At 37.0% G+C, this 22,310-nt stretch overlaps 1 protein-coding gene across 7 annotated transcripts; it reads left to right on the forward strand.

Moving 5' to 3' along the window:
* The first annotated feature begins 1,543 nt into the window (after positions 1 to 1,543).
* IL18R1 (interleukin 18 receptor 1) lies at positions 1,544 to 19,375 on the forward strand. Of its 7 annotated transcripts, none has more exons than XM_010727917.4 (15): positions 1,544 to 1,591; positions 1,959 to 2,043; positions 2,117 to 2,252; positions 2,865 to 2,955; positions 3,449 to 3,613; positions 4,418 to 4,536; positions 5,502 to 5,742; positions 10,506 to 10,683; positions 11,472 to 11,625; positions 12,165 to 12,227; positions 13,627 to 13,783; positions 13,943 to 14,076; positions 15,221 to 15,382; positions 16,556 to 16,714; positions 18,153 to 19,375. In XM_010727917.4, exons 6-15 carry the CDS (start codon positions 4,488 to 4,490, stop codon positions 18,551 to 18,553), a joined length of 1,698 nt encoding a protein of 565 aa, XP_010726219.1. In that variant the 5' UTR covers positions 1,544 to 1,591; positions 1,959 to 2,043; positions 2,117 to 2,252; positions 2,865 to 2,955; positions 3,449 to 3,613; positions 4,418 to 4,487; the 3' UTR covers positions 18,554 to 19,375. The 7 variants fall into 7 exon arrangements, with proteins under 7 accessions (XP_010726219.1, XP_010726209.1, XP_085070554.1 ...); XM_010727907.4 differs by lacking the exon at positions 1,544 to 1,591 and adding an exon at positions 1,675 to 1,727; XM_085214428.1 differs by lacking the exon at positions 1,544 to 1,591 and adding an exon at positions 3,823 to 3,896 and having other exon boundaries at positions 1,734 to 2,043.
* The last annotated feature ends 2,935 nt before the right edge of the window (positions 19,376 to 22,310 follow it).

Consider the following 22,310-nt stretch of genomic DNA (forward strand, 5'->3'; position numbering starts at 1 on the left):
AGTTACTTTGCTATTACAAACCTATTACTTCTCCATTAAAAATTGTATTGAAAAACTGTAGACTTGATTCTGTGTACATTCACAAAACACAAAAAGCTAGCTATGACATTAGCTGAAATGCACAGCTTTCCACAATGCAGCTGAAAGTTCAGAAACTTCAGAGTATTTCAAAAGCAAATGAATATGAGAACAACTCATGGAAAATACTGTTGTAAAAGTGAATAAAAGAGAAGTATCTGTACAGTTAGTATCAAGTCTTATCCTGTCAAAGTAAATAGCTGATGACATTTAACTTTACCAGTTCCTTGTCTGCTAAACTGCTTTCAGACTCGTGTAAAATCATTATCAGTATATAATGTAAAATGTAAAATTGTTACAGTATATGTATGCTTTCTTTTAAGTTTTAAAATCAAGCACTGAGCCTTAAGAACAATAAACACCGTGAAATATTGTGTACACATTTAAAAGCAGTTACAGTGGGCCAGATTCTCAGTTGACTTTCCTGAAGTTCTGATTTACATTGTCTAACAGCCCAATTGTGTTTATATATAGATTGTCTTAATCTCTGATGAGGAAAACTGATGACGTTTCAGCTTCACCTCAGCAGCAAAATCTGCAAAATGCCAGCTCTGTGGAATCCCTCCCTGTTTAGAGTAACTTGCCCCTTTCACCTTCACAGTGACATCTCCTGTCATTACTGGGAAATTCTGTAAAAAGGCTTAAAAGTAATAAAAACAGAAATAGGTTGACTGTTACAAGTTTCTGAAGATGAGCAGTGTAATATGAAAAATAAAGGAAATCCCAATGGGATAAATTTGTTTCTGCTGTTACCAAAATGAATTCATTTAGAAGCAGATCAGTACCTATCAGACAAACTATTGGTGTGAAGTAAACAGTGGCAGACACTCACGCAGGAACAGCACTTAAACATGAAACACAGCTCTCAGAAATCCTCGATGGAACCATAGTTTCAACAGATGAGCATTTGGCCTAGAACCAGTCAGCTGTTGGGAGGCTTGCTTAGGGGTGAATGCTCCTTTCAGAGGAATGGAATTATGAGATGTTTTGTGTCTCAAAACCTTGCGTCAATCCACCCCCAAAGGGGACATCGAGACAGAAATACAACTCTGAAATCAGGAGAATCTTGTACAGGAGCACATTTTGCCTTTTCCTGCAGATTGTAATTTGTCAGGCTTCGTGGTTTTTTATATCATTTTGCAGCATATCAGCTTTATTGTTTATCTCTTAGCACACTCTCATCCTCAAAGAGCCACTGAGGGGGGACGGAAGTCATAGCAGAGATAAAAGTTGCTATTTTTAGCCTGATATGCACACTCCTGAAGCTCCATCCTACTTTCATCACACTTCTCAGAACACAGTCCCGCCACAAGCCTTCAGCAGAAGAGCAGAGGAAGAGGTGTTTTCATCCAAAAGTACCGAAGCCATCACCTTGCACCCTCCTCTCCAGTGAGGCTGTGAGAGGGAGTCCCCTCTCTTCCTGATACCGCCCCTCTCGCCCCAAATGCAGACAGGGCCCACCGCCAGGTTTCACCTCGCAGCAACTTATAGCCGGGAGCACTCTCCAAGCAAGGTAACCCCCAACCCACAGCCCACAGCCCCTGCCCGGGCCGCTGCCTTCCAACTCAACCGGGAAGCGCCCGCCCCCTGCCGGGCTCCGCTGCCTCACGCAGGAAGGGGCGGTGCTGCGCGGGCTCCTGGCGGGTAGGGTGAGTCTCTCAAATGCTTCCTTTAGAAGAGTTCACATTCAGAAATTGCTGTTACTTTTCCGAGCGATACAAGTAAAAGTGAAAATCTCACTTCTGCCTTTTCCATTCTCCTCCCTGTGTTCAACAGTTTAAAAAAAAAAAAAAAGTGATAATTCCACTCTTGCTTTTTCGGGAGGTTTCTCAGTCTGGGCTGTTTTCGTATTGACTCACTTCGAGATCGCTGTGTTTCAGTGCTGAATTCAGAAAGTTTGTGAGTGCAGCCTGTAACTGCCTGCCGTTTGGAAGGTTCCCTCTGCATCCACTGTCAACCTGCGTTGTGAGTAAACACTTACCTTGTTTGGAAATTTAGGTGGATTTTTGTTTTAACCGATGTCTTGTTTTCCTGACAGGATGGTGTTTAGACCTACCAAGGTTCTGATAACTGCTTGCTAGATCCTTTCTCTTCATGAATCCTACATGAATTGTGGTACTATATAGTCCTGCATGAAAGAGACTGACATTCCCCAAAATGCCTTCCTGAAAGAGGTGAGGTTAGTGGCTTTCTCACTGATATTCCAGACATTTGTTCAAACAGTCTGAGGTTCAGAAGTATCTATTGTTGTTTGTTTTGCTTTGTTTTAAAGAATGCCACAATCCCTTGGGTTATGAATTCCAGTTTCCAAAAGTGCTTATCAAAATGAGTTACATGACCAAAACATCTCAGTGTATCAGCCTGTGTACTTCATAACCTAGAGTTAGTGCAGTTTGCACAATTTGAAATGCTCAAGTTTGCTTTAAGATTTCACTGTGTTAGAGATGGTACAGTAATTCTAAGAACTGTTTTTATAATTGGAAGTCCAGCTGTAGCTTTAAGCGTGTGGGAAATTTGAAAAACATGCTTGAAGCTGCTGCTCCTTTAGATACCTTACAGACAGCTTTGTGTCATTTTTGTTAACTTTTGTCTTTGAATCTCTCATCCTCTGCTATTTTGCCCTTTGAATATTTTTGTACTCCTTCTGAGAATCATTGTCCTTATATTATCTCCCCATTCCTTTCAGAAAATTAAAGACCTTATTCTGTTCTTTGAACAATATTTATTGTAGCTGAATTTTACCTAAATTATTTCATTTTTTTTTCCTCCCTGGTGTTCCACTGAAGAGTACTGCCAACCATATGGCTCAAATAAAAATACTTGTAGCCTGGACAAACTCATCAGGTCCAACAGCAGCATAAGATGAAGACTAAGGCGGTATATTTTACTTGTTATTTGTTGTCAGATATCTCAAACCGGGCTATTACTCAGTAGTTCGAATCAGACTTTGTTCTTTAATCCCTGTTCCAAGAATCAAGGGCTATACTGTGCTTTCATCAAAACATCAATTTTGTGCTGATGTGATGTGCCAATAAAGAATGGGATTTAGAATTAAAATCTGATGATATGTGATTTTATCTTAATATAGTGGATCATGGTTTCATTGTCTGTGACAATTGTATTTGTTGTAGATGTGAAAGGATGAAAATGAAAATTCAAGACAGAGAGACCCTTCTTTTTTCCCTATAAAATATAATAGTTTGATTCTCCATGTACAGAAGGGAACCAAAACCAGGTCTGAGTGCATGGCCACTTGAAGTTGCTTGTTGCAGTATTCAGCCCCCAACTTTCTGCTGCTTTCTAAATAGGGATCTGTCTACCAGTCAGTCTGAAAAAAGGGATGTGAAATAGTTCTTTCATTTTCTTACAGTTATTTATGGGATGATCGCATACTTGTAATGAGTTGATGGGAGAGCAGATACATGTCTTGATGTCATTCTGGAGTATTACTTGAAATGCAGTAGTTGACTTCATCCTGCTTGTTTATATCACAGGAAGTTTCTGGCTGTAAATTTCAGACAGGTGTCTTTCAGCAGTAAGTATGTATCTTCTCAAATTGCAAAAGTTTTAGGTTGAAAAGACAAATAAATGAGATGCTCAAAGAGATTACTTTTGATAGCTGTGTGTGAAAAATCTCTCTTGACTATGTTATATTTGTACATGCATGTTCAGGTTGATGACTAGGTTAATGACTAAGGGCATTTGTATTGGCAAAATCAGCATCTATGCTTTCTGCCTTGTTAGCAGAACTAGAGAATGGTCGTAGGACTGGCTCTGGTCTTGTTTGCCCCGAGATGAAAACATTAGCATCTCAGCTGGTACGTATTTGGTCAACAGATTAAAATGTAAGACAAAATTACAGACTTCGCTGTTTTCCAGCAGTCTAAAAAGACACCTGAGTGTCTGATCTATCTGCGCTATTCTCCTGGAAAATAAGGGAACTTATTAGCTGTGTTTCTGTAAGGTCTTGTCTTGCAAATACCATACTCTTTGTAGGAAAAAAAAACACCATCACAAAGCACTGGTACTGGATTGGAATCCAAGTGTAGATGTTCCTCAAAGACTGTCAGTTTAATCAGGAATACAAAGGACATTAAGTGGTCTTGAAAATGAAGGAAGGAAACGCGTCATTGTTTTCTGAATTTGAAATAAAATTTGAAATAAAACTTGCCAAGGAAAACCTAGGTACATTACCTGATACATACCTGTTATGGTAAAAATGAGTAACTTTCCATTTGAAAGGCCCTCTTCAATAATGGGCATTAGTTGTGCTTCTCACAATGCTCTAAGAGGTCTGTATCACTGCACTTGTCATGAACTGTGAGTATATTTTCCTTAGGCTTTCAGTGTGACCAAGAAGAACTCAGTTTCTTTTTTTTTGGAGAAAAAGTGAGAAGTAACTCAAGGAAATGAATCTCATGTTTTTTTTGTTAATTTTTATCACTGAAACAGCCACGGGTAAGTATAAATTCTCATTTCAACAGTAGAATTTTCAAAATATTTGCCAAATATAGGACATCTTGACAGTTTTTCAGACTGAAGTTTTTGTACTTTGCATTTAAGAACAACATCTTAAATTTTTTTCAGTTTCAGCCTAGCTCCAGACTTTGGAAATTTCATTTATAGTAACAAAATTATGAAGTAAGTTCACTAGAGGTGAAGATGGCTAGAGACCCCTGATTCTACTGAATGGGAGCATGGCTGTATGGAGAGCTGCAGCAAAGAGGAAAATGATCCTGACTCTGTGGCATTCACAAGTGTAGTCTCAATAATAGCTAGAGAAAGACAATCTCTAGGACAAATAGGGGTTGAAAGCTAATTTATTCTTGACTATTTGTGCTAGACCAGGGTTGCTTTTCTGTATTTCATATGACTTTCACATGCAAAATTACATTTGGAAAATTTAACTAGAAAAGCAGACTTTGAGATTAGATTTTTCACACAGAACCCTCTTTGGAGAGAAATTTTCTAAAGGTACGAAGTTTTAAAGAAATCTTAGCATGTAAGTACTGGTAAGTAATTAAGACGGAAATGTACACCTTAATTCATAGACTCTGCTTTTATGGCAGTTGATCAGTTCTGAGGATTAGCCATCTTTGTCGAGTCCAACCATATGAAGAAGTTTTCTGTTTGTCGCAGCTGCTTTATTATAAAGCCAAATTCTGCCATCTGTGCCCATTTTGGACCTGCATGAAAGAGTTTTAGGGAAATGTCCATTTTTTTATCCTTATATGTCTTCTAGTTTTGGTTCAGTAAGATAGAGTGAAATAGATTTTATTGGAACAAATAAATTATGTCAGTCTACTCTGCTAAAAAAAAAAAAAAAATTTTATAAAAGACCTGCTATGCAGCAGATCACTTTAAAGTCAAGCTGATATTATTTTCTGAAAGAGTATTGAGCCTTTTTCCCTCTTTCTCTGAAGAGAAGCTGTGTCCTCTTCGTGCCTCCATTGATGTACTAGAAGGGGAGTATTTTTACCTTTGTTTTCCTGAGTCAAAACTACAACATTCTTGGAAAGAAGAATACGCAATAAACTGGTACAAAGAAAGTGCTGGAAGGCAGAAGCGAATAAAGGAGACACACAGAATTGTATCCCAAATGAATTTTCTGGAATTTTGGCCAGCTGAACTTGGTGACTCTGGGAATTACTTTGTCACTCAAAGGTGGGTACACAGCGAGTGGATGAGCATCCTGCCTTTGCCATTATCTATGAATGTGGTAATTTCTTTGTCTTGCTTTGTATCGTTTGTGGTATCCACACAAAGGAAGTGTGGAGAACTACATTAATTGTGGTGTCACAGTTTCTCGGTCACCACCCAGAGGGACCTATGGTACATGCATATAGCTGTAGGCAGACACTGCCTTTCAAAGATTGGATAAAACAGGTAGCGTTTTTGCTGTTTTATGGCTTATTCCCTAAGCATAAGGAGAGACAGACACTCCTGTCAACTGCCAAGTAAAAGAAAATGTTTTTAGGAAATAATTCTTCACTATGAGGATAGTGAGGCAATGGAAGAGATTGCTCAGAGAAGTGGTGGTTGTCTTATCTTTGAAAGTGGTTTAAGCCAGGTCAGATGGGGCTTTGAGCAGCCCCCCTTTTATAGTATTTTGCATTTCATGCTGTTGCTGAAGTAATCTTTTCAAGATTCTTTCCTGGCTCATAAAGATTGCTGTTTCATTATAGAGCTGCAAATACTGTGAAATGCTACCCACATTTCGCCAGCAGCATCGCAGACAGACATTTGATAGCATAATGTAATATAGATTTCGTCCTGGTGGACGACAGGTTGGCCATGAGCCAGCAGTGTGCCCTCGTGGCCAAAAAGGCCAATGGCATTCTGGGGTGCATTAAGAAGAGCGCGTCCAGCAGGTCGAGGGAGGTGATCCTCCCCCTCTACTCTGCCCTGGTAAGGCCTCATCTGGAGTACTGTGTCCAGTTCTGGGCTCCCCAGTACAAAAAAGACAGGGATCTCTTGGAAAGAGTCCAGCGGAGGGCCACAAAGATGGTGAAGGGCCTGGAGCATCTCCCCTATGAAGAAAGGCTAAGTGAACTGGGTCTATTTAGCCTTGAGAAAAGAAGACTGAGAGGGGACCTGATCCAGGTTTATAAATATCTGAGGTGTGGCGGCCATAGTGGTGAGGCCAGTCTCTTTTCAGTGGTACGTGGAGACAGGACGAGGGGAAACGGACATAAGCTGCAGCATAGGAAGTTTCGCACGAATGTGCGTAAGAACTTCTTTATGGTGAGGTGACGGAGCACTGGAACAGGCTGCCCAGGGAGGTTGTGGAGTCTCCTTCTCTGGAGATATTCAAGTCTCGCCTGGACACCTACCTGTGCGAGCTGGTGTAGGGAACCTGCTTTGGCAGGGGGGTTGGTCTCGATGATCTCTAGAGGTCCCTTCCAACCCCTACAATTCTGTGATTCTGTGATTCTGTGATTTTAATTGTTAACTTGTTACTTAGTTAAGGTTCAAGTTAACATAGAAGATGAAAATTTCATGTTATACTTTTCCATGTACGGCTATTTTTTTTATTGAGTCACCATATCTGAAATGCTGAATATTGTAAATGAGAAGTCTGTAAGTAGAGCGAATATACACATGAATATTATTTTTGTTTTTAAGAGATTTCCTTTTAATGGCAAGCTGTTCTTTCTCCAACTAGTAGGTAAAGTTTGAGAAATATTTTCCTAGTGTGTGTTGAACCCAGTCTGAAGAGAATTGGCTTTAGGGATGATGACAGTGGTAATCTGGCTACTTTGTTCTTCAAAGTAGTACATATTTAGCATGTTACTGAGTACAGGTATATGTCTAAATTAGCAGAGGTAAAAAGCAAACTGATCAGTTGTGGTATACAGAGATGAGATACTGCTTGGCTTGCTGGTAGACCTATACTTTTCATATCAAATCTGGACTTGCCACAAAATTTTATTACTTTATTAATGGCCTTGAGCAGTCATCCATACAGTAACTTCACTAAATATGATTCTAAAATGTTATTAAAATCTAACAGCTTGCTCTACAGCCAGTACCTAAATAATGCTGAAAAATGCATGCTCTGGCTTGTTTTGGCATGGAATTAGCAGCATACCTGAACCACAGTACTACCAAAGGAGATTTTCATAATAAGCCCTTTGAGAGGAAATCTGTGGTAACACAGCTGCAAAAGCTTTGAGGAGTTAGAGTAATGATAGTAAACCTACAGTACATTACATCAATTGTATAAAATGAATACATGTATGAGATGGAAGTGATGGAAAAAGATCCTGAATAAAATTATTAGGATAGAGTTTGTTAAAATGATTATTTGTTCAAAAACACAGAAGTGATCCTTTGTAAAATGTTGTGATTAACTGATGTATCTAAGAAGGAAACTCAGAAGAAAGTTTTTGATTTTATCAAAGTATTCATTTGCAATTGAATTTTGATTCTGTTACGAAACCCTTTTTCGTTTTCTAAAACGCTGTATTATGATACTACCTTTGAAAAATGTGTTATAGAAGAAAGCATTTTTATTTAGAAAAAAAGTTTCTGAATCAAAAGAAAATATTTTGGCCACCCTGAAACAATGTTTAAGTTATTTATTTATTTATTTAGAATTTCTCCATGTTAGACCCATGCAGATATTTAGGGTTTTTTTTTGTTTGTTCGTTTTTAAGGTTAGAATGAAGGCTATTGGAACAATAAGTTTTGTGGTTTTTCTTTTTTTCTTTTTTTTTTTTAATAGGAATTTCATTGTATCTTGGGATTAGTTTTTCTGATGGTTCTCAGTATAGGAAAGCATACTAAGAGCAGTTGAAGACTACTTGCAGAATCAGTTTTCTGCGGTGAAGGAGGACTTTTAGGAATAAATTGACATTGAAGAACTGTGGATTATTGTGGGCTACTGAATTGGTTTAAGATTTAATAAGATTGACAGAATGAAGTTTGTTTCAGAACATTTATATTAGGCTAAAATTTTGGTTTAAAAGTAAACAAGCTAAGCATATTTTCACTTATTTGTTTGATAATTAATAATTCGTAATAATTAATTTAGATATGAGAATGTGTAAGGTATACGGGAAATGATTTTTTAGCTGCATAGGTAAACAGTTTTAATTAACCAAAGTGTCAATCAAATTTACTGTAGGATTTCAGGAACTATATGACAGCACAGTATACATATTTTGCAAGCTAATTAATTATTTCCTGCTCTGTTGCAACTGACAATGTGCAAGGAGAGAGAGGTGAAAATGTTGTAACAGTGTATGTATATTGTGTTATTCGTTTATTTTTGACTTAAAGAATAATCAGAAGTTTTCTAGTTCAACAGAATTGTTCTGCTGAGACATAGCATATATAGCCAAAGATGTATATGTTGATGTGTTTGCACATTTATTAGTGCAGTAGGCTGAGGACATAATTTCAGGAATTAATGGACATCACCTGAAAGTCTGAATGTGTCCATCTTCAGCAACATCTCTTGAACATAAAGGATTTCATAGACACTGGGTGTGGGAGTGGTAAGCAGAAATCTGTGTCACAAATTTTTGGCAGGATATCTAATTTGTGTATTTTTTATACCTATTTCCTGTGGTTGGCAGAGAAAAAAATAACAACAAAGAAACCAACGAGAAAGCAGGTCATCTTGTGGCTCTGTACTGGTGACCTTGAAATAAAGGGTTCCTGAAAAAAATTAGTGTGTGGAGATTCATGGCGGACACCTGAAATGTAATAAGTTCCTAATACTGCTTATTCTTAAGGTGCTTAGAGCTGTTGAAAGCAGTGGGAATGCACACAAGTAGAGATAATATTGTATTGAAGGCTGAGTGTCAGCTTTGTTTTGTAGGTTGAAATACTGATATAACACTGGATTGTTGCACTGAAATAGCTTAGAACTGTGTATTTATGCAGTCTCTATGGTAAACTTGGATTATATGCCCTAAGGGCTTTCACTTCCCTGTATACTTTCCTGAGTCAAGCTGGTTTTTGTTCCTTTTTTGTGGGTTTGGTGGGTGAGGTGGAAAGTTTGTTAAGCCAGAAGTTGTTGTGTATGCCCAAAAACTATCACAAAAGAATCACAAGTGATAGAAATGTAACAGCTCAGCAAGGAATATTACAGCTATAATCTTTAGAGAAAAATGCAAGTAGAATATAGTAGATATCTAGATGGTCATGATCTGCTTCTAGAGATTTAGAAGAGGCATTTTTACAGCATATTTACATTTCCTTTTATGGATATAAGATGTAATGAAATTGCTCTTCTATCCACCTGTGCTGGCCAGCAAACTGTAGAGCTCTGTTCAGTGGAGACTATGTGAAAACGAGATTAATCCTTTCCAAAATGCTTTCTTTTGCAGGCATGCTTAAATTTGTAAGTGATTCAGTAATTCATGAGACTTGCAGAGTTCAGAAACATTTCCAAAAATTTGGTGATTATCTCCACAGTATTAAATAATGAAAAAAATGGGACTTTGTGAACAAAATGAGAGTTGCCTATTTTATTTTTAATATTTTTATAATAAATAGATTTCTCAGTTACTACTTTGGACCTTATCAAAGCATGGGAAATGAAACCTGCAAGATCAGTAGCTGGTTCAAGCTACTTAAACTCTTTTATTTCCATGTTTAACTATGTATGATGCCACAGATATTTGATTTCTTGTTCTGGTAGATGTAGCTATGAAGTGTTGTCACATTTCATAGACATAATTTTATTGTCAAATGCGTTATGATAGGTAATTTAGTTTAGATAACTTCTTTTACTGTGGGAAATAACACATTTGAGATAGAAGAGTAATAAAGGGAATGTAGATAATCAGTTCACAGTACGTGTATTTTTACCTATTAGAGCTTAAAGGACTTACTTTTATTTTGTTGCATAGCTTGCTAAGCTGAATTCCTTTAAAAAGCTCTTAAAACTGGTTTTGCAAATCTTTTTTTCACAGCAGTGGAAAACGAAATTTCACAATTCAAAAGTGGACTTTGAATGTACTTGAAAGGAATAGAAGCAGCTGTTTCAATCAAAATCATTTAACAACTGAAATTCAAAATGCTGGAACTGGTCATTCATTGAAATGCAATGATCTGTCTGTCAATGCAAATGACAGCATAACATGGTATAAGGTAATCAAAAAATCAAAGCATTGGCTATAGATAGAACAGCTATTGATAGAACGTCTAATTGCAGGAAAAGTGAATTATAGAGATTTTCAGAACCATCAAAAACCCAATAATGCTTTAATTTTTCAAATTATTGTGGAAATAAGCCTTCAGAGAGATACACAGAATAAAGTTTCTCTCTGCTCTCAAGTTTGTTAGAAATAATACCTGTAATCAGAAATTACTGGTAGTTTAGAATGGAAGAAGATCTGATGTGCATGTCTGTTAGCCTGTTTATCTGTTTTGCCAATATAGGTGTCATCCTGACACTAAATGAATTGCCAAGGTATTTGTTTAACAGTTGACATGTGCTTGTAAAGTTACTGAGAGGCTTTAAAATTTTACTGTTTCTGACCATGTTTTACAGAATGTGTATCAGACCCAGTTCTGGTCGCTTTAGGCAAATCTGATCTTTGGAACAGTTTTGCTGGTGCACAGACAACAGATGAGGCACCTGTAACTGTGGAGCGTTGGTATAATCAGCCATTAGATTTAGGAAGCCCCCTGCTTGCCACTTTGACCATTCATAATGTAAGGTAATTCAGGCAGTGCTCTCAACTTTTAGTGGATTGGATGTTCAGATATTGCCTTTAAATGACTAATTGGAAATTGGGGCCCTACCTCCTTTGGGTCAGGTAAATGCTGTTGAGATAGTAAGAGTGATTCTTCATTCTGAAGATTGTTTTTGTCTTTTTTAAGGTGTTGAATATATGTTTCATACATTATAATATTTTCTTGCTTCATTGATGCAGGACTGTAAGAACTATGAAAATGAAAGGGGACGGGAACTGGATTTTAAAACCTTGTCAGTTCAGCACTCTGGTATATATACCTGCAAAATTTCCATCAGTCATGAAGGAAAGATCTACCACAGCACCAATACAATTAGGCTGGTAGTAGAAGAAGGTAAGAAAACTTGAAACTGAAGCATATTTTCTGTTTACTTCACTGTGGGAAATTTCTCTACTAAATCTGTTTGTGATTGGATGTCATTCATCATCTCTTAATTACAATTCTTTCTTGATAAGTATTTCGATGTAATTAGATCTGGAAATCTGATATACCTTGCAATAATTCAAAAATAAAAAGCAGAAATTCATGTATTACCAAGTTTGGAAAATTTAGTAAGTTTTCCCTGCAGTTTTAGGTGGTTATTTATTTATTTATTTATTTATTTTTTAATTGCTGTAAGTCATACAAACTTACGAATTTTGGGGAAGGAGCCCTTCCAACCATTGTAAACTATCTGCTCTGTACGTATTGAAATGCAGAAAATTTGTCAGGAAATACTGCTTTTTTACTGCTCGATAATGATGGGTCGAGATATTTCTCTTTGAATTAGGAATCTATGTGATTAGTTCCAGAAATGTGTCATTTTTACTGTTGTAGAATGTAAGAAAGCTTCAACAGCAAAACTTCTTTATATATATATATATTTTTTTTAGATGCACCAGAGACTGTAACTTTGGAGATAGTTGGACGCAATGAAGAAATTCAAACAGAAATAGGTATCAAATTAATATGAGTATTTTTATACATGTTCATATACATGTTTTAGTCCTGAGCTCTTTATGGCTGATGGTCTGGTTAAGTTTAACTGAAATAGTTGTCTGTACACCCTGCTGGATCTAATACATCTTCACAAATGGTTATGTTTTCACTAGTGAATTCCATGACCTATCTACAAGTACACTAAATTCACCCTTGCAGAGGTAGAAGAGGAGGTTGTTGCTATGACCATCAAGAAAAAGTGGCGGTAATGACAAACCAGCCCTCTATGGCTTTATTTTTAGACAGCAAACAACACAAAACAATGTGGTTCTGGTTGTTTTTTTTTCAGTGAGCAACAATAATAAGTAATCCCTTTCATATCTGCACGTTGCTCTGCAGTGCAGTGTGAAATTTGAGGGATGACAGTCCTATCAATGAAAGCATGCAGATCTCTTACTGCTGCAAAGAATCCATGACTATGTTCCTAGCTGGGGGTTAGATAACATGGTCTGTAGGACTCACACAGTATTGGAAACCGTCCGAGATTTTCCTGTTGAGACTGTATATAATTCTCAAGAACATAAATTTGTCTGTCTGTTTCCTGTCCTGTGTCAGAGGGCTTCTCCCATTCCATTACCCAGTCTTCCCTTGCACCATTTTCCAAATTCAACACCTCTGTTGCTCATATGTGAATCTCATTTGCTCAGCCAAGGCACCAGATGTTGGTTTACCTTCAGCATGATGGCATGGTGGAGAATGAAGGGAATTTGGGATGAATTTGGTGCATGGACTTTCAAAACTTGTGTTGTTTAGAGAGTGTTCTATAAAATTTTCCTGAAAATAGCAGTTATGCACAGTAAGGCTCGAGTTGCAAAGTAGTTGAAACATAGATCTAAACGTTTATTATCAAACTGTGATTTGGATTCAGATGGTCTAAATTTAAAGCTGGCATACTTTCAGCTAGACTTGCTTTAGAGATTCTTGAACTGTTCAACTGGAAGAGAAGACAGCTTCTTCTGTGAGAGGTCATCACAAGCCATAGCAGGTTTTGTTATTTCTTTGTGTTGTTGTATACAGTTTAGTTAGCCCCGTGAGTTGGTTTAATTCCCCTTACCTGGCCCTGGGGTACTGGTGAGTTGTCCTTTTCTCTTCCAGCAGCATGCAGTTTAGTTCACTAAAGTCTTTGACCTATTTAAACTTTTCTGCCTGTTACAGAGTTAATCTGACAAAAGATCCTCACTATGCAATGGAGTGCAACAGTGCAGATGGAACATGTATAAAACTTTGTGCTAGGACTACTAGGTCCAGAAAGGAGGATAGCAACTTGGATATCTGACCTGTAAAGCTCATACTTTGCTGCACTGTAAATCTGAATGCTGCTTTTGATTAGATCTTCTTATGTTATGCTTTGTTTAGGTAAAGAAGAGACGCTCAACTGCACAGGTTTCTTGGGTTATTATATACAAGAAGATGCCAACCTCTACTGGTGGTTTAATGATACATTTCCAAAAGAATGTTCAGGTATTCCCGAGGCTGACCCACCAATATGTGAAGAAGATTTAAAAAAATCACAGTAGGTTTCCAAAAAATACTGATCTTCTGTCATATGCTGTGGACTGCAAATTAATTAAAATGCCTGAGGCTCTTCTACAACCTTTTCCTCAAATTCTGCTTCTCAACTTATTGTAGATTTCTATGCAGATAGTGTTGCTAACATCATTCCTTATTGCAGCTTGGGAAACAAGTTTTATATCACAAGACTTCTACGGATTAAAAAAGTAAGAGAGGAGGACTTGCATCACAATTTCACCTGCACACTGCAAGCTGATGAAATAACGCACGTAAAAGTAGTGAAACTGAAAAAAGGTACAGTATAATCTATGAATCATGTTTCTCATTTTTAATTATTATTTGTGCCAGCCCCCTTTGCAATGGTGGCACAGCACTGATTTCAGAATATCAGTCCAGACACACATGCATGCTTGTGAAGGCCTTGGCCCCTCTAATGCTGGACTTAACATACCACCAGGTGATTCCTTCTGCACTGAGCTGGGGCAGTAGGGATTGTAGCAGCTGTCTGGGGCTCCCTGGGTAAACCACTGCTGCCATGTGTACATCTTGAGGAGGCAGAGCTGAGCTCTGGCTGACAAATCCTTTGTAGTAGTTTGTTAGAAAGGGCAGTCTTTGATATTCCCACTAATGCCTCAGGCATTCTGGTCGAAGATCTCTCTCGTCAGGGATTTTCTCTCTCTAGCACTGGAAAACTGACTTCTACCTTACAGTAACGCTATATATGTATTGTTTAGACAGCTTGGAGATTCCTGAAAAATGGACATTCCCCTCTTTTTTTCCATCTCAAACCTTTCCAATCTTTATTTGGAGGAAATATTTAACGTTAAGTGTGTAGATAAACTAGTTGATATTAAAATACGCAGCAGATAATAGAGCAAATGAAGTACAGACTACAGTGAGCATGACATGACAGTGCTTTCACAAAGGACTTCACAAACATTTAATCCATATTTGGAATTCAAATACATATTTGGAATTTAAAATAAGAGTGTAACAATAAACTAAAAAAAAAAAAAGCTTGAAAGAGTAAAGACAACAACAAAAAAAAAAGACTAAAAAGGACATTAAGTGCTGTTATTGATGAGCTGAGAAAGGAGTAGCAAATAAGAGGGAACAATAAAGATCCTGAAGAGAACTCATCATAAAAGCAGTTGACCTAGTATAGCTCTCCAATTTGAGATGTACATTTTTGATGAGTTTTATGTGTATCTAGGGTGTGTGCGCAAAACAAATTTGTTTTTAGAGTAATCTATGTTCTTCAGTTCTTTTCCATCTCAGGATTAATGGTGTACATGTCTGCCTGAAATATTAGCAGGAAAGGATTCACATCAACATTTCAGTTTGGGTGATTTTAAGATGTCACGAGTATTTACTATCATAATTTTATCGTATAATACTCTTTGTTAAGGCTGTAATTGCCTGGGTTTCTCTTTTACAGGAAACACCCGAGATCTGCCTATGCACATATTTACAACTGGAATGATCCTTGCTGTACTGTTTCCATGTGTTGCTATGGCTGTGGTAGTTGTCTGTGTGGTGTTCAGGGTAGACTTAGTTCTATTCTACAGGAACATAAGCCAAAAAGATGACACTGCTGGAGGTAGGACTTGGCTAATGCTGACATTGAAGTAGAGCATTAATTGAAAAATAGCTACTGATAGGTTCTATAAAATGGCCATCTTTGAGGAAGTGGCAAAATAAATGCAGGAGTTCTGTGAGTAGAAAGAAGAAAGAGTACATAAAAGATAATGATAGGTGCTAAAATGATGTCATCCTCTTAGGGTAGTAAAGCAGATAAGTACAGAGAAGCTGCCTCTAGAGCAGGCAGTAGGAGGGATGTAATTGGGTGCTGTTCAAGTATGCTTTATTTTGTAGTGATCTCCATCACAAAAGTTGGAGAGTTGTTGGTATAGGTGGAGAAATGTACAAGTATCTATCCACAGTGAGCATTCTGCAGTTGTCAAAGTGATAGATCGATAGAAATTTGTTTTCACCTCAGTGGTGCCCTTCTGCTTGCTATTAAAATGCTTCTTTATCTGTAGCAGTCTAGACTCTAAATCAACTTGACTATAGTTTGAATAAACTGCAGTGGTTGGAGATTTTTCAGTAATGGGTAAATGTCATCGTTTCCTGTGAGAGTTATTTATCTTTTTGTTAATGCTAAGGAAGAAGTATAGTTGATGCAAAGCTATGTGTTTTGTATCAATCCAGATAACTGTTTGTGGCAAGGTTCAATTAGGGATTAATCAATGTGGTAAATCTAGTTTTGGAATTGGTCTTTTTTGAGTTTTATGCTTATAGATTGCTTCCTGGTATATGACCAAATGTGGTATATTCTTGTAACTCTTAACTCGTTAAAATAATAAATTGGCTTATTTTATTGTTCAACAGACCTACACGGTAGCACTAGACAAAGAGTAAAATAAGTGTGACTTATTTAATATTCTCATCAAGTTATAAACATGTTTTTTCTATTAGTTTCTAGTAAGATGCTTCTTTTTTCTGATCATCGTAAGTATCACATTGACTGGTTAAATTAATCTGATTTAAAAATATAATGGGGAGAGGATATATTATTTTCAAATATTTGCAAAAATGCAAACAAAATCAAATACAAATTTTTGAAGTATCTATTGTCAAGAAAAAAAGAGCAGAAGCTTCTAAATGCTTTGCAACTAAAACAGTAATTTTGTAAACCAGAATGATGGATCAGATAGGTTTTTTTTTTTTTCGAATCATTGCCAACAAGACAAAAATGGGTGTTTCTTTCCAGATGGAAAAGAATATGATGCTTTTGTATCTTACCTGAAAGATTGTGTTTCTACTAGTAAAGAAGAGAGAGAATTTGCTTTGAGGATATTACCAATGATATTAGAAGAAAACTTTGGGTACAAGTTATGTATATTTGAGAGAGATGTATCTCCTGGAGGAGGTAAGTGTATTGAATATTCTTGTCATTAAATGAACACATCCTTTTCATGCAAAGCTAAAGAAAGGATTCTATCAAAAGTTCTTTACATTGAAGTGGTACTTTTTCATTTTATATAGGCTATGTTTGCTCACAGAGGCAGCACAAAGACATTTTATTGATTTTATGTAATGTTATGAATTCATATACATGCATATATACCCTTAATTATGCAGTCAAGATAAATAGGTGGAAAAGCTGCCGTGGAGAAAGGGTGAGAACAGAGAATATAAGGTGCTTCATGATTGTAGAGCTCTTTCTCTGCTTTTGCTGAGGGCAGCTGTCTGTGAATTAACTTACATTTATTGCACAGAGAAATTGATGGTTCTGGTATTAAGTATTTTCAGGTAACACATATGTTTCTATCCTTGTTTCAGCAGTTGATAGCTTTTTTTTTTTTTTTTTAATCCAATAGATGACAAATGGGTAGGAAAATATACATGAGAACATGACATTTTGTTTCTTTAAATGACCTATGAGCAGATAGCTTTTTACAGATGATTGCAAAAAAATTCATTTCATTAATTTGAAGGCCTGTTTGGGGAGTAGGATTCATGTTAAAATCTCAAAACAGTAAGCTCTCTCATCTTCCTTTTCAAGGCCGGATCTTCTGTCCACATATCCTTTCCTGACATATTTTTCAGATCTGTGAGAAATACCACAAATTTCCCAATAAGTTCTGAGTATTATAAAAAAGGCTTTCCTGTGTGCTCAATTTGAAGTGTTGTAGTTTATTTCATTTTCTCTGGTGTGATCTATTGTGAATATAGAAAACAGATGGTTTGCTTCTATTTACAGGAGCCTTCTATTTGCAGTACCCTTGCCAGTCTCCTTCTCCTTTCAGTTTTCTCTTCTTTTGGTTACTTCTGCAGTTTGCTTTCTCTTTCCCTATGAGGCATGTTTTCTAGATTTGTAGTTTCTGTAGACCTTGTTGTCTCATAGTTGTGGAGATCATGCTGGAACTCATTCTACCATCTCATCATGCTAGCCTTCTCAGCCTTGAATTACCAGCAGTAGATTTGGATTCCAGTGGAAGAAAAGGAGTGAGCTGGTGTTTATTGAATAATCGGGGAGAGGTGACTGTTGGTGACTTTGGGTGGAATCACTCTAATGGCATCAGTGGATGAAAAATAAATTTTACTGTCACCTTCTGTACGTATGATTACAGATAGATAGCTGGAGATTGTATGTAGATTTTTATCTGCTGCAGAGATTAAGCTTTGACTATAGGAGAGCTTATTTTCACAAATTCATTATCTGTAATGAATATTAATCTATTCTTAAGGACAGGATGATTCTTCACAAGAATATTTTGGTACATGTGCAATTGTTAAAGGAGAAGTCAGCTCAGTGCCTGCCCTTTCAATTTAGTTTAATAACATATTTATTTTTTAATTTGCAGCTGTTGTTGATGATATCCATTCATTCATTGACAAAAGCCGAAGATTAATCATTATACTGAGTCAGAACTACATTTCTGACAGAGCCATATATGAACTTGAGAGTGGACTGCATAAAGCTCTAGTAGAAAAGAAAACAAAGATTATATTAATTGAGTATATGCCTATACGTGACTACAATTTCTTGCCAGAATCACTGTCTCTTTTGCCATCAAAGAGGGTAGTGAAGTGGAAAAAAGATAAATCTCTCCCTGTGAATTCCAGATTTTGGAAGAACCTTCGGTACCTCATGCCAGCAAAACCTACCAAGTCAAACACCAAAGGACACTGTCTGAATCTAGATCTAGGTTCAGAAGGGACTCAACCATGGAGTGGAGGCTGTGACTTTAATACAGTCATATAGGAATTCTGGAGATGGAATTTGCTGCAGAAAGCTACCAGCTTCAATAAATTCAAATAGAAAACACAAACTGCAATTACTTTTGAGAAACACTGTTCATAGCAGTCTGAGATTTGAGAAGAATGTAAGAATCATCACATTGGCTAGAATCATGTTAACTCCAATACTAAATTATATCCCAAAGGATGTTTCCTCAGCAGTCTGCATAAGGAGCTGAACTCTTATTCCACAACAACTTAATTGTGTAAACTTTTGATATTACATTTTCCTACTTGCAGAATGACGTTGGTTAAACTTGCATTTTTCCAATATTTAGGTGCTTTTGGTTTTGTGTTTTGGTATTTTCTAAGGATCCTGCTTGGAAGTAAAAACAAATGGCTCCTACTCTGGAAAGTTTGGCAGACAGGCCTTGGGCAGCACTGAGCAGGGAAGTGAAAATGGAGAAAGGCAGAGACGGAAAGAGTCAGATGTAATCAGGCTGGCTGTATTCACTGCTGAGTAGTGTGCCGTGGTAAAAGGAGACAAGGGAAAATAGGACTATGCATACTTAAATTAACATCAGTTCTTATCACTCTTGGATCCCAAATTGCTGACTTTAACCAAGGCTTAGAAATGCCTACTTTCTGTTTGCCACTCTCTAGGGAAATGAGGCTACTAGTAAGGCTTTTATAGACTTTAGTTCTTTTGGTTTTCCTGATGATGTTTGTGTCAATTAATGTGTGCATTGACATGATTGTTGTTTTGAGATCATTTCAGTGATTCCTTTAACATTTTTGTACCATTTTTTGCACTTAATAAAAATTTATTTTCCCCTCTGTACAACAATGGCTTCTGTTTTTGCTGCAGTTACTCAACAGTAAGTGGCAAAAATCAAACTTTGAGTAAGGAAAAAATATGCAAGAATAAGCAGGAGTGTTGTTAGACCTATTCTACACAAGCAGTAAGTGTTATACTGTAAAATAGGTAAATAAACCAAGCTGAATCAGAACAAGCTTCTGGAATAAATAATTTTCCAGAGAATGCAGAGGGGATCAGTAAGGAGACAGCTGTTGTGAGATAGCAGTCTTTAAGATCCTTGTCTCATCAGTACTGACTGTGAAACCATAGTCTCTGTGTTTTTTACCATTCCTTCCTATACCTGACTCCTGCTGTACAATGTAGGGAAGAAAAAAAAAAAAAAAAAAGGGTGCCAAAATCTTCTTGTCTACTGAACATAAGTGTTGGGAAGTGTTGGTACTGTCCTATATAGTATCAGTATAATAGTGTGTAAGGGCTTGCAAATGTAGAAGGTTTATGACTGTTTGTTGTCAATGAATTTTACCCTGTATGGCTATCATCAATGTCTGCACCAAATCTGCAGAAATTTGAGTCTGCAGAGAAAAGAGATCCTTCTAAATCAACACCACATTTAATACCATATCCAGAAATATATTTTCCTGTAAGCATTTCTGTTCTTCCATTGCCTTCTGCATTCTTTACAGAGACAGAAGGAGAGGTATAACTTGAAAAGCAGGGATGAATGAGGAGGTATGTGAGCCTGTATCCAAGCTTCAAGACAAATACTGTCTCTTCCACTAGTCTCAGATCGAAGGACTGGAGGACAGAAGAAAGATTTGCAGGTTATGTTGCAGATAAACTGAAGATGTGTGCAGAAACAAGCTGTCAGTAGCACGTTTACAAAACAAGAAGCTAAAATGAAATTTTGAAGTCAGCCCCAAATTGAGATCTCCAATGCTTGGGCACATGCCTATCATGTGTGCAGACCAAGGGTATTTTATGCTGGTCTTGTCAAACCTAGAAGCAATTTGCAGCTGATTTGTGCATTATGGTCCAATATTCTAAGTATCACATCCAGAAAATAGTAGATTCATGCCTTGTGTCATTAAAGACCATAAAAACTGGAAGAAAGTGAAGACTGACAGGTATGAAGATAGATCATAGAATCAATCATTAAGGTTGGAGGAGACCTCTAAGAACAGCTAGTCCAACCATCGACCCATCACCATCATGCCCACTAATCCATGTCCCTCAAGTGATGTGTGAGAAGGTTACTCTAGAACCAGTAGATGTTTAAATTACTTTTTCTATCATGTTCTCTCGGAGAATTTGAAAAAAGAAGACTTAAAAAAGACTTTGTTCTACCTTGCATGGAAGGGGCAAATTTTACCTCATTAAATCTTTTGTATGTTTAATAAAATGTTTGCACTGTTACCCTCTTAGTGAGATGCTTGTGGTATATCTGAAGAGCATTCTGTATTTTAAAAGAAAAAATGTGATTGGGATTTTTCTGAAAGGGTTTTCTGATTTAGTAGCTATATTTAGATAAAATGCCTGTGTGAAACAATATTTATCAAGCTTTCTGCAACAGCCACAAGCTACATTGGGTACAATATTGAAAGACACTGCACGAATCTGTTCCAGTTTTGACCAACTCGTGACAATTTTCTGTGGTTCAGTATACCAAATTTCCTGAACTTCAGAGAAAACAGGTGCAAATAGAGCTCAGCAGTCTCATTTTTGAGTTTGCTAGATATGCCATCAACTCATCAGGGGGATTTGTCTCTTATATTGCATTGTTTCATCTTCCTTTTGGCCTCTGTTACTGGGGTATAGTATGTAAAACAAGTGAGATACACTGCAGACCAGTGTAATATATTTATTGTGTATTATTCATCAAATTCAGAGGTGAAAGTACAGTTACCTTGATGGCCTAAGTTATTCGTGACACAGATTTACATTTCATAGCTCTAATTATTTTGGCAACTACCATAGTTAAGTCAGTTCCAGTCATGTGCTGGAGACGTTTAAGATGTGGTTAGAAAATATTGACTATACAGTGCAGGAAAAATGTAGCTGTTTGTGATTTTCTGACTGTGGTAAAGGAATGCTGTTCTACAAGTGTATTTAAAACTATTTGTGAAGCTGTACAAATCTAAAAAAAGGCAAATTTACAAGTGACTGGTGCTGTTCACGAAGACATGTAATTATATACTAGGAGCAGTCTGAATCTCCTTTGCGAAGACAGCTCTTGTAGGATATTGTATTATGGGGTACTCCTCATTTCTGTAGCTACTTATTCACTTGGAGATTAAAGCCTAAATACCCAGCTCAGCTGTGAAAGCAATGTCTCTGTGTGTTGTGACTTATAATGTAGTATATCAAGAATAATTACATTTATAGTACTTAAAGAAGATACTGCTCTTGGGAATAACAACAAAAATCAGCTACAAGGAAGAAACTCATACTTTGGAAATGAAAATGAGAAGAATGCATTTGCTGATTGTTGCCAGCTGCCAGTATGATGAAAGGAAGTCAAATGATGCAGTGCAAATCTTGATGAAATGCCGTCACCAAAGTGAGACCTTGAGAGATGCAAGGCAGAGAATCACTGGGTGAAGCATGTGAAAGGGCTCAGGAAGAATTTAAATTGTTCAAGCTGATTGAATGAATGGGAAAAGGAATAGGAGCATTGTAAAGAAATCTATCCAGGAAGAGAAAAACAAAACAAAACGCTAAAAGAAAAAGAATTGCTGTTGAGTGTTAAAGCCATCATAATAGTAAAATCTCCTGTAGGACTAACAAAGAAATTATGCTGACCTATTTCAGTGCTAGAACACAGTGAGTTTCTGCATGAAAACGCTGAATGCAGTGGTGGACATCTTGCACTTCTTGGTTTCCAGAGGGTGGGATACACTATCAAGAAAGGTTTGCTGTCAAATTTGAGGTACTAAGCAATCCTTTCTGATTAACAGTGTGAAAA

Source organism: Meleagris gallopavo, chromosome 1 (assembly GCF_905368555.1).
Source record: "Meleagris gallopavo chromosome 1, MGAL_WU_HG_1.1, whole genome shotgun sequence".
In the NCBI taxonomy this organism is placed as follows: Eukaryota; Metazoa; Chordata; class Aves; order Galliformes; family Phasianidae; genus Meleagris; species Meleagris gallopavo.

Coding starts and splice junctions, on each gene's coding strand:
- IL18R1 (XM_010727917.4), top strand. CDS start 4,488: ATGAATCTCATGTTTTTTTTGTTAATTTTTATCACTGAAACAGCCACG. Junction 11,626..12,164: donor TAGGCTGGTAGTAGAAGAAG/GTAAGAAAACTT, acceptor TATTTTTTTTAG/ATGCACCAGAGACTGTAACT. Junction 13,784..13,942: donor GAAGATTTAAAAAAATCACA/GTAGGTTTCCAA, acceptor TCCTTATTGCAG/CTTGGGAAACAAGTTTTATA.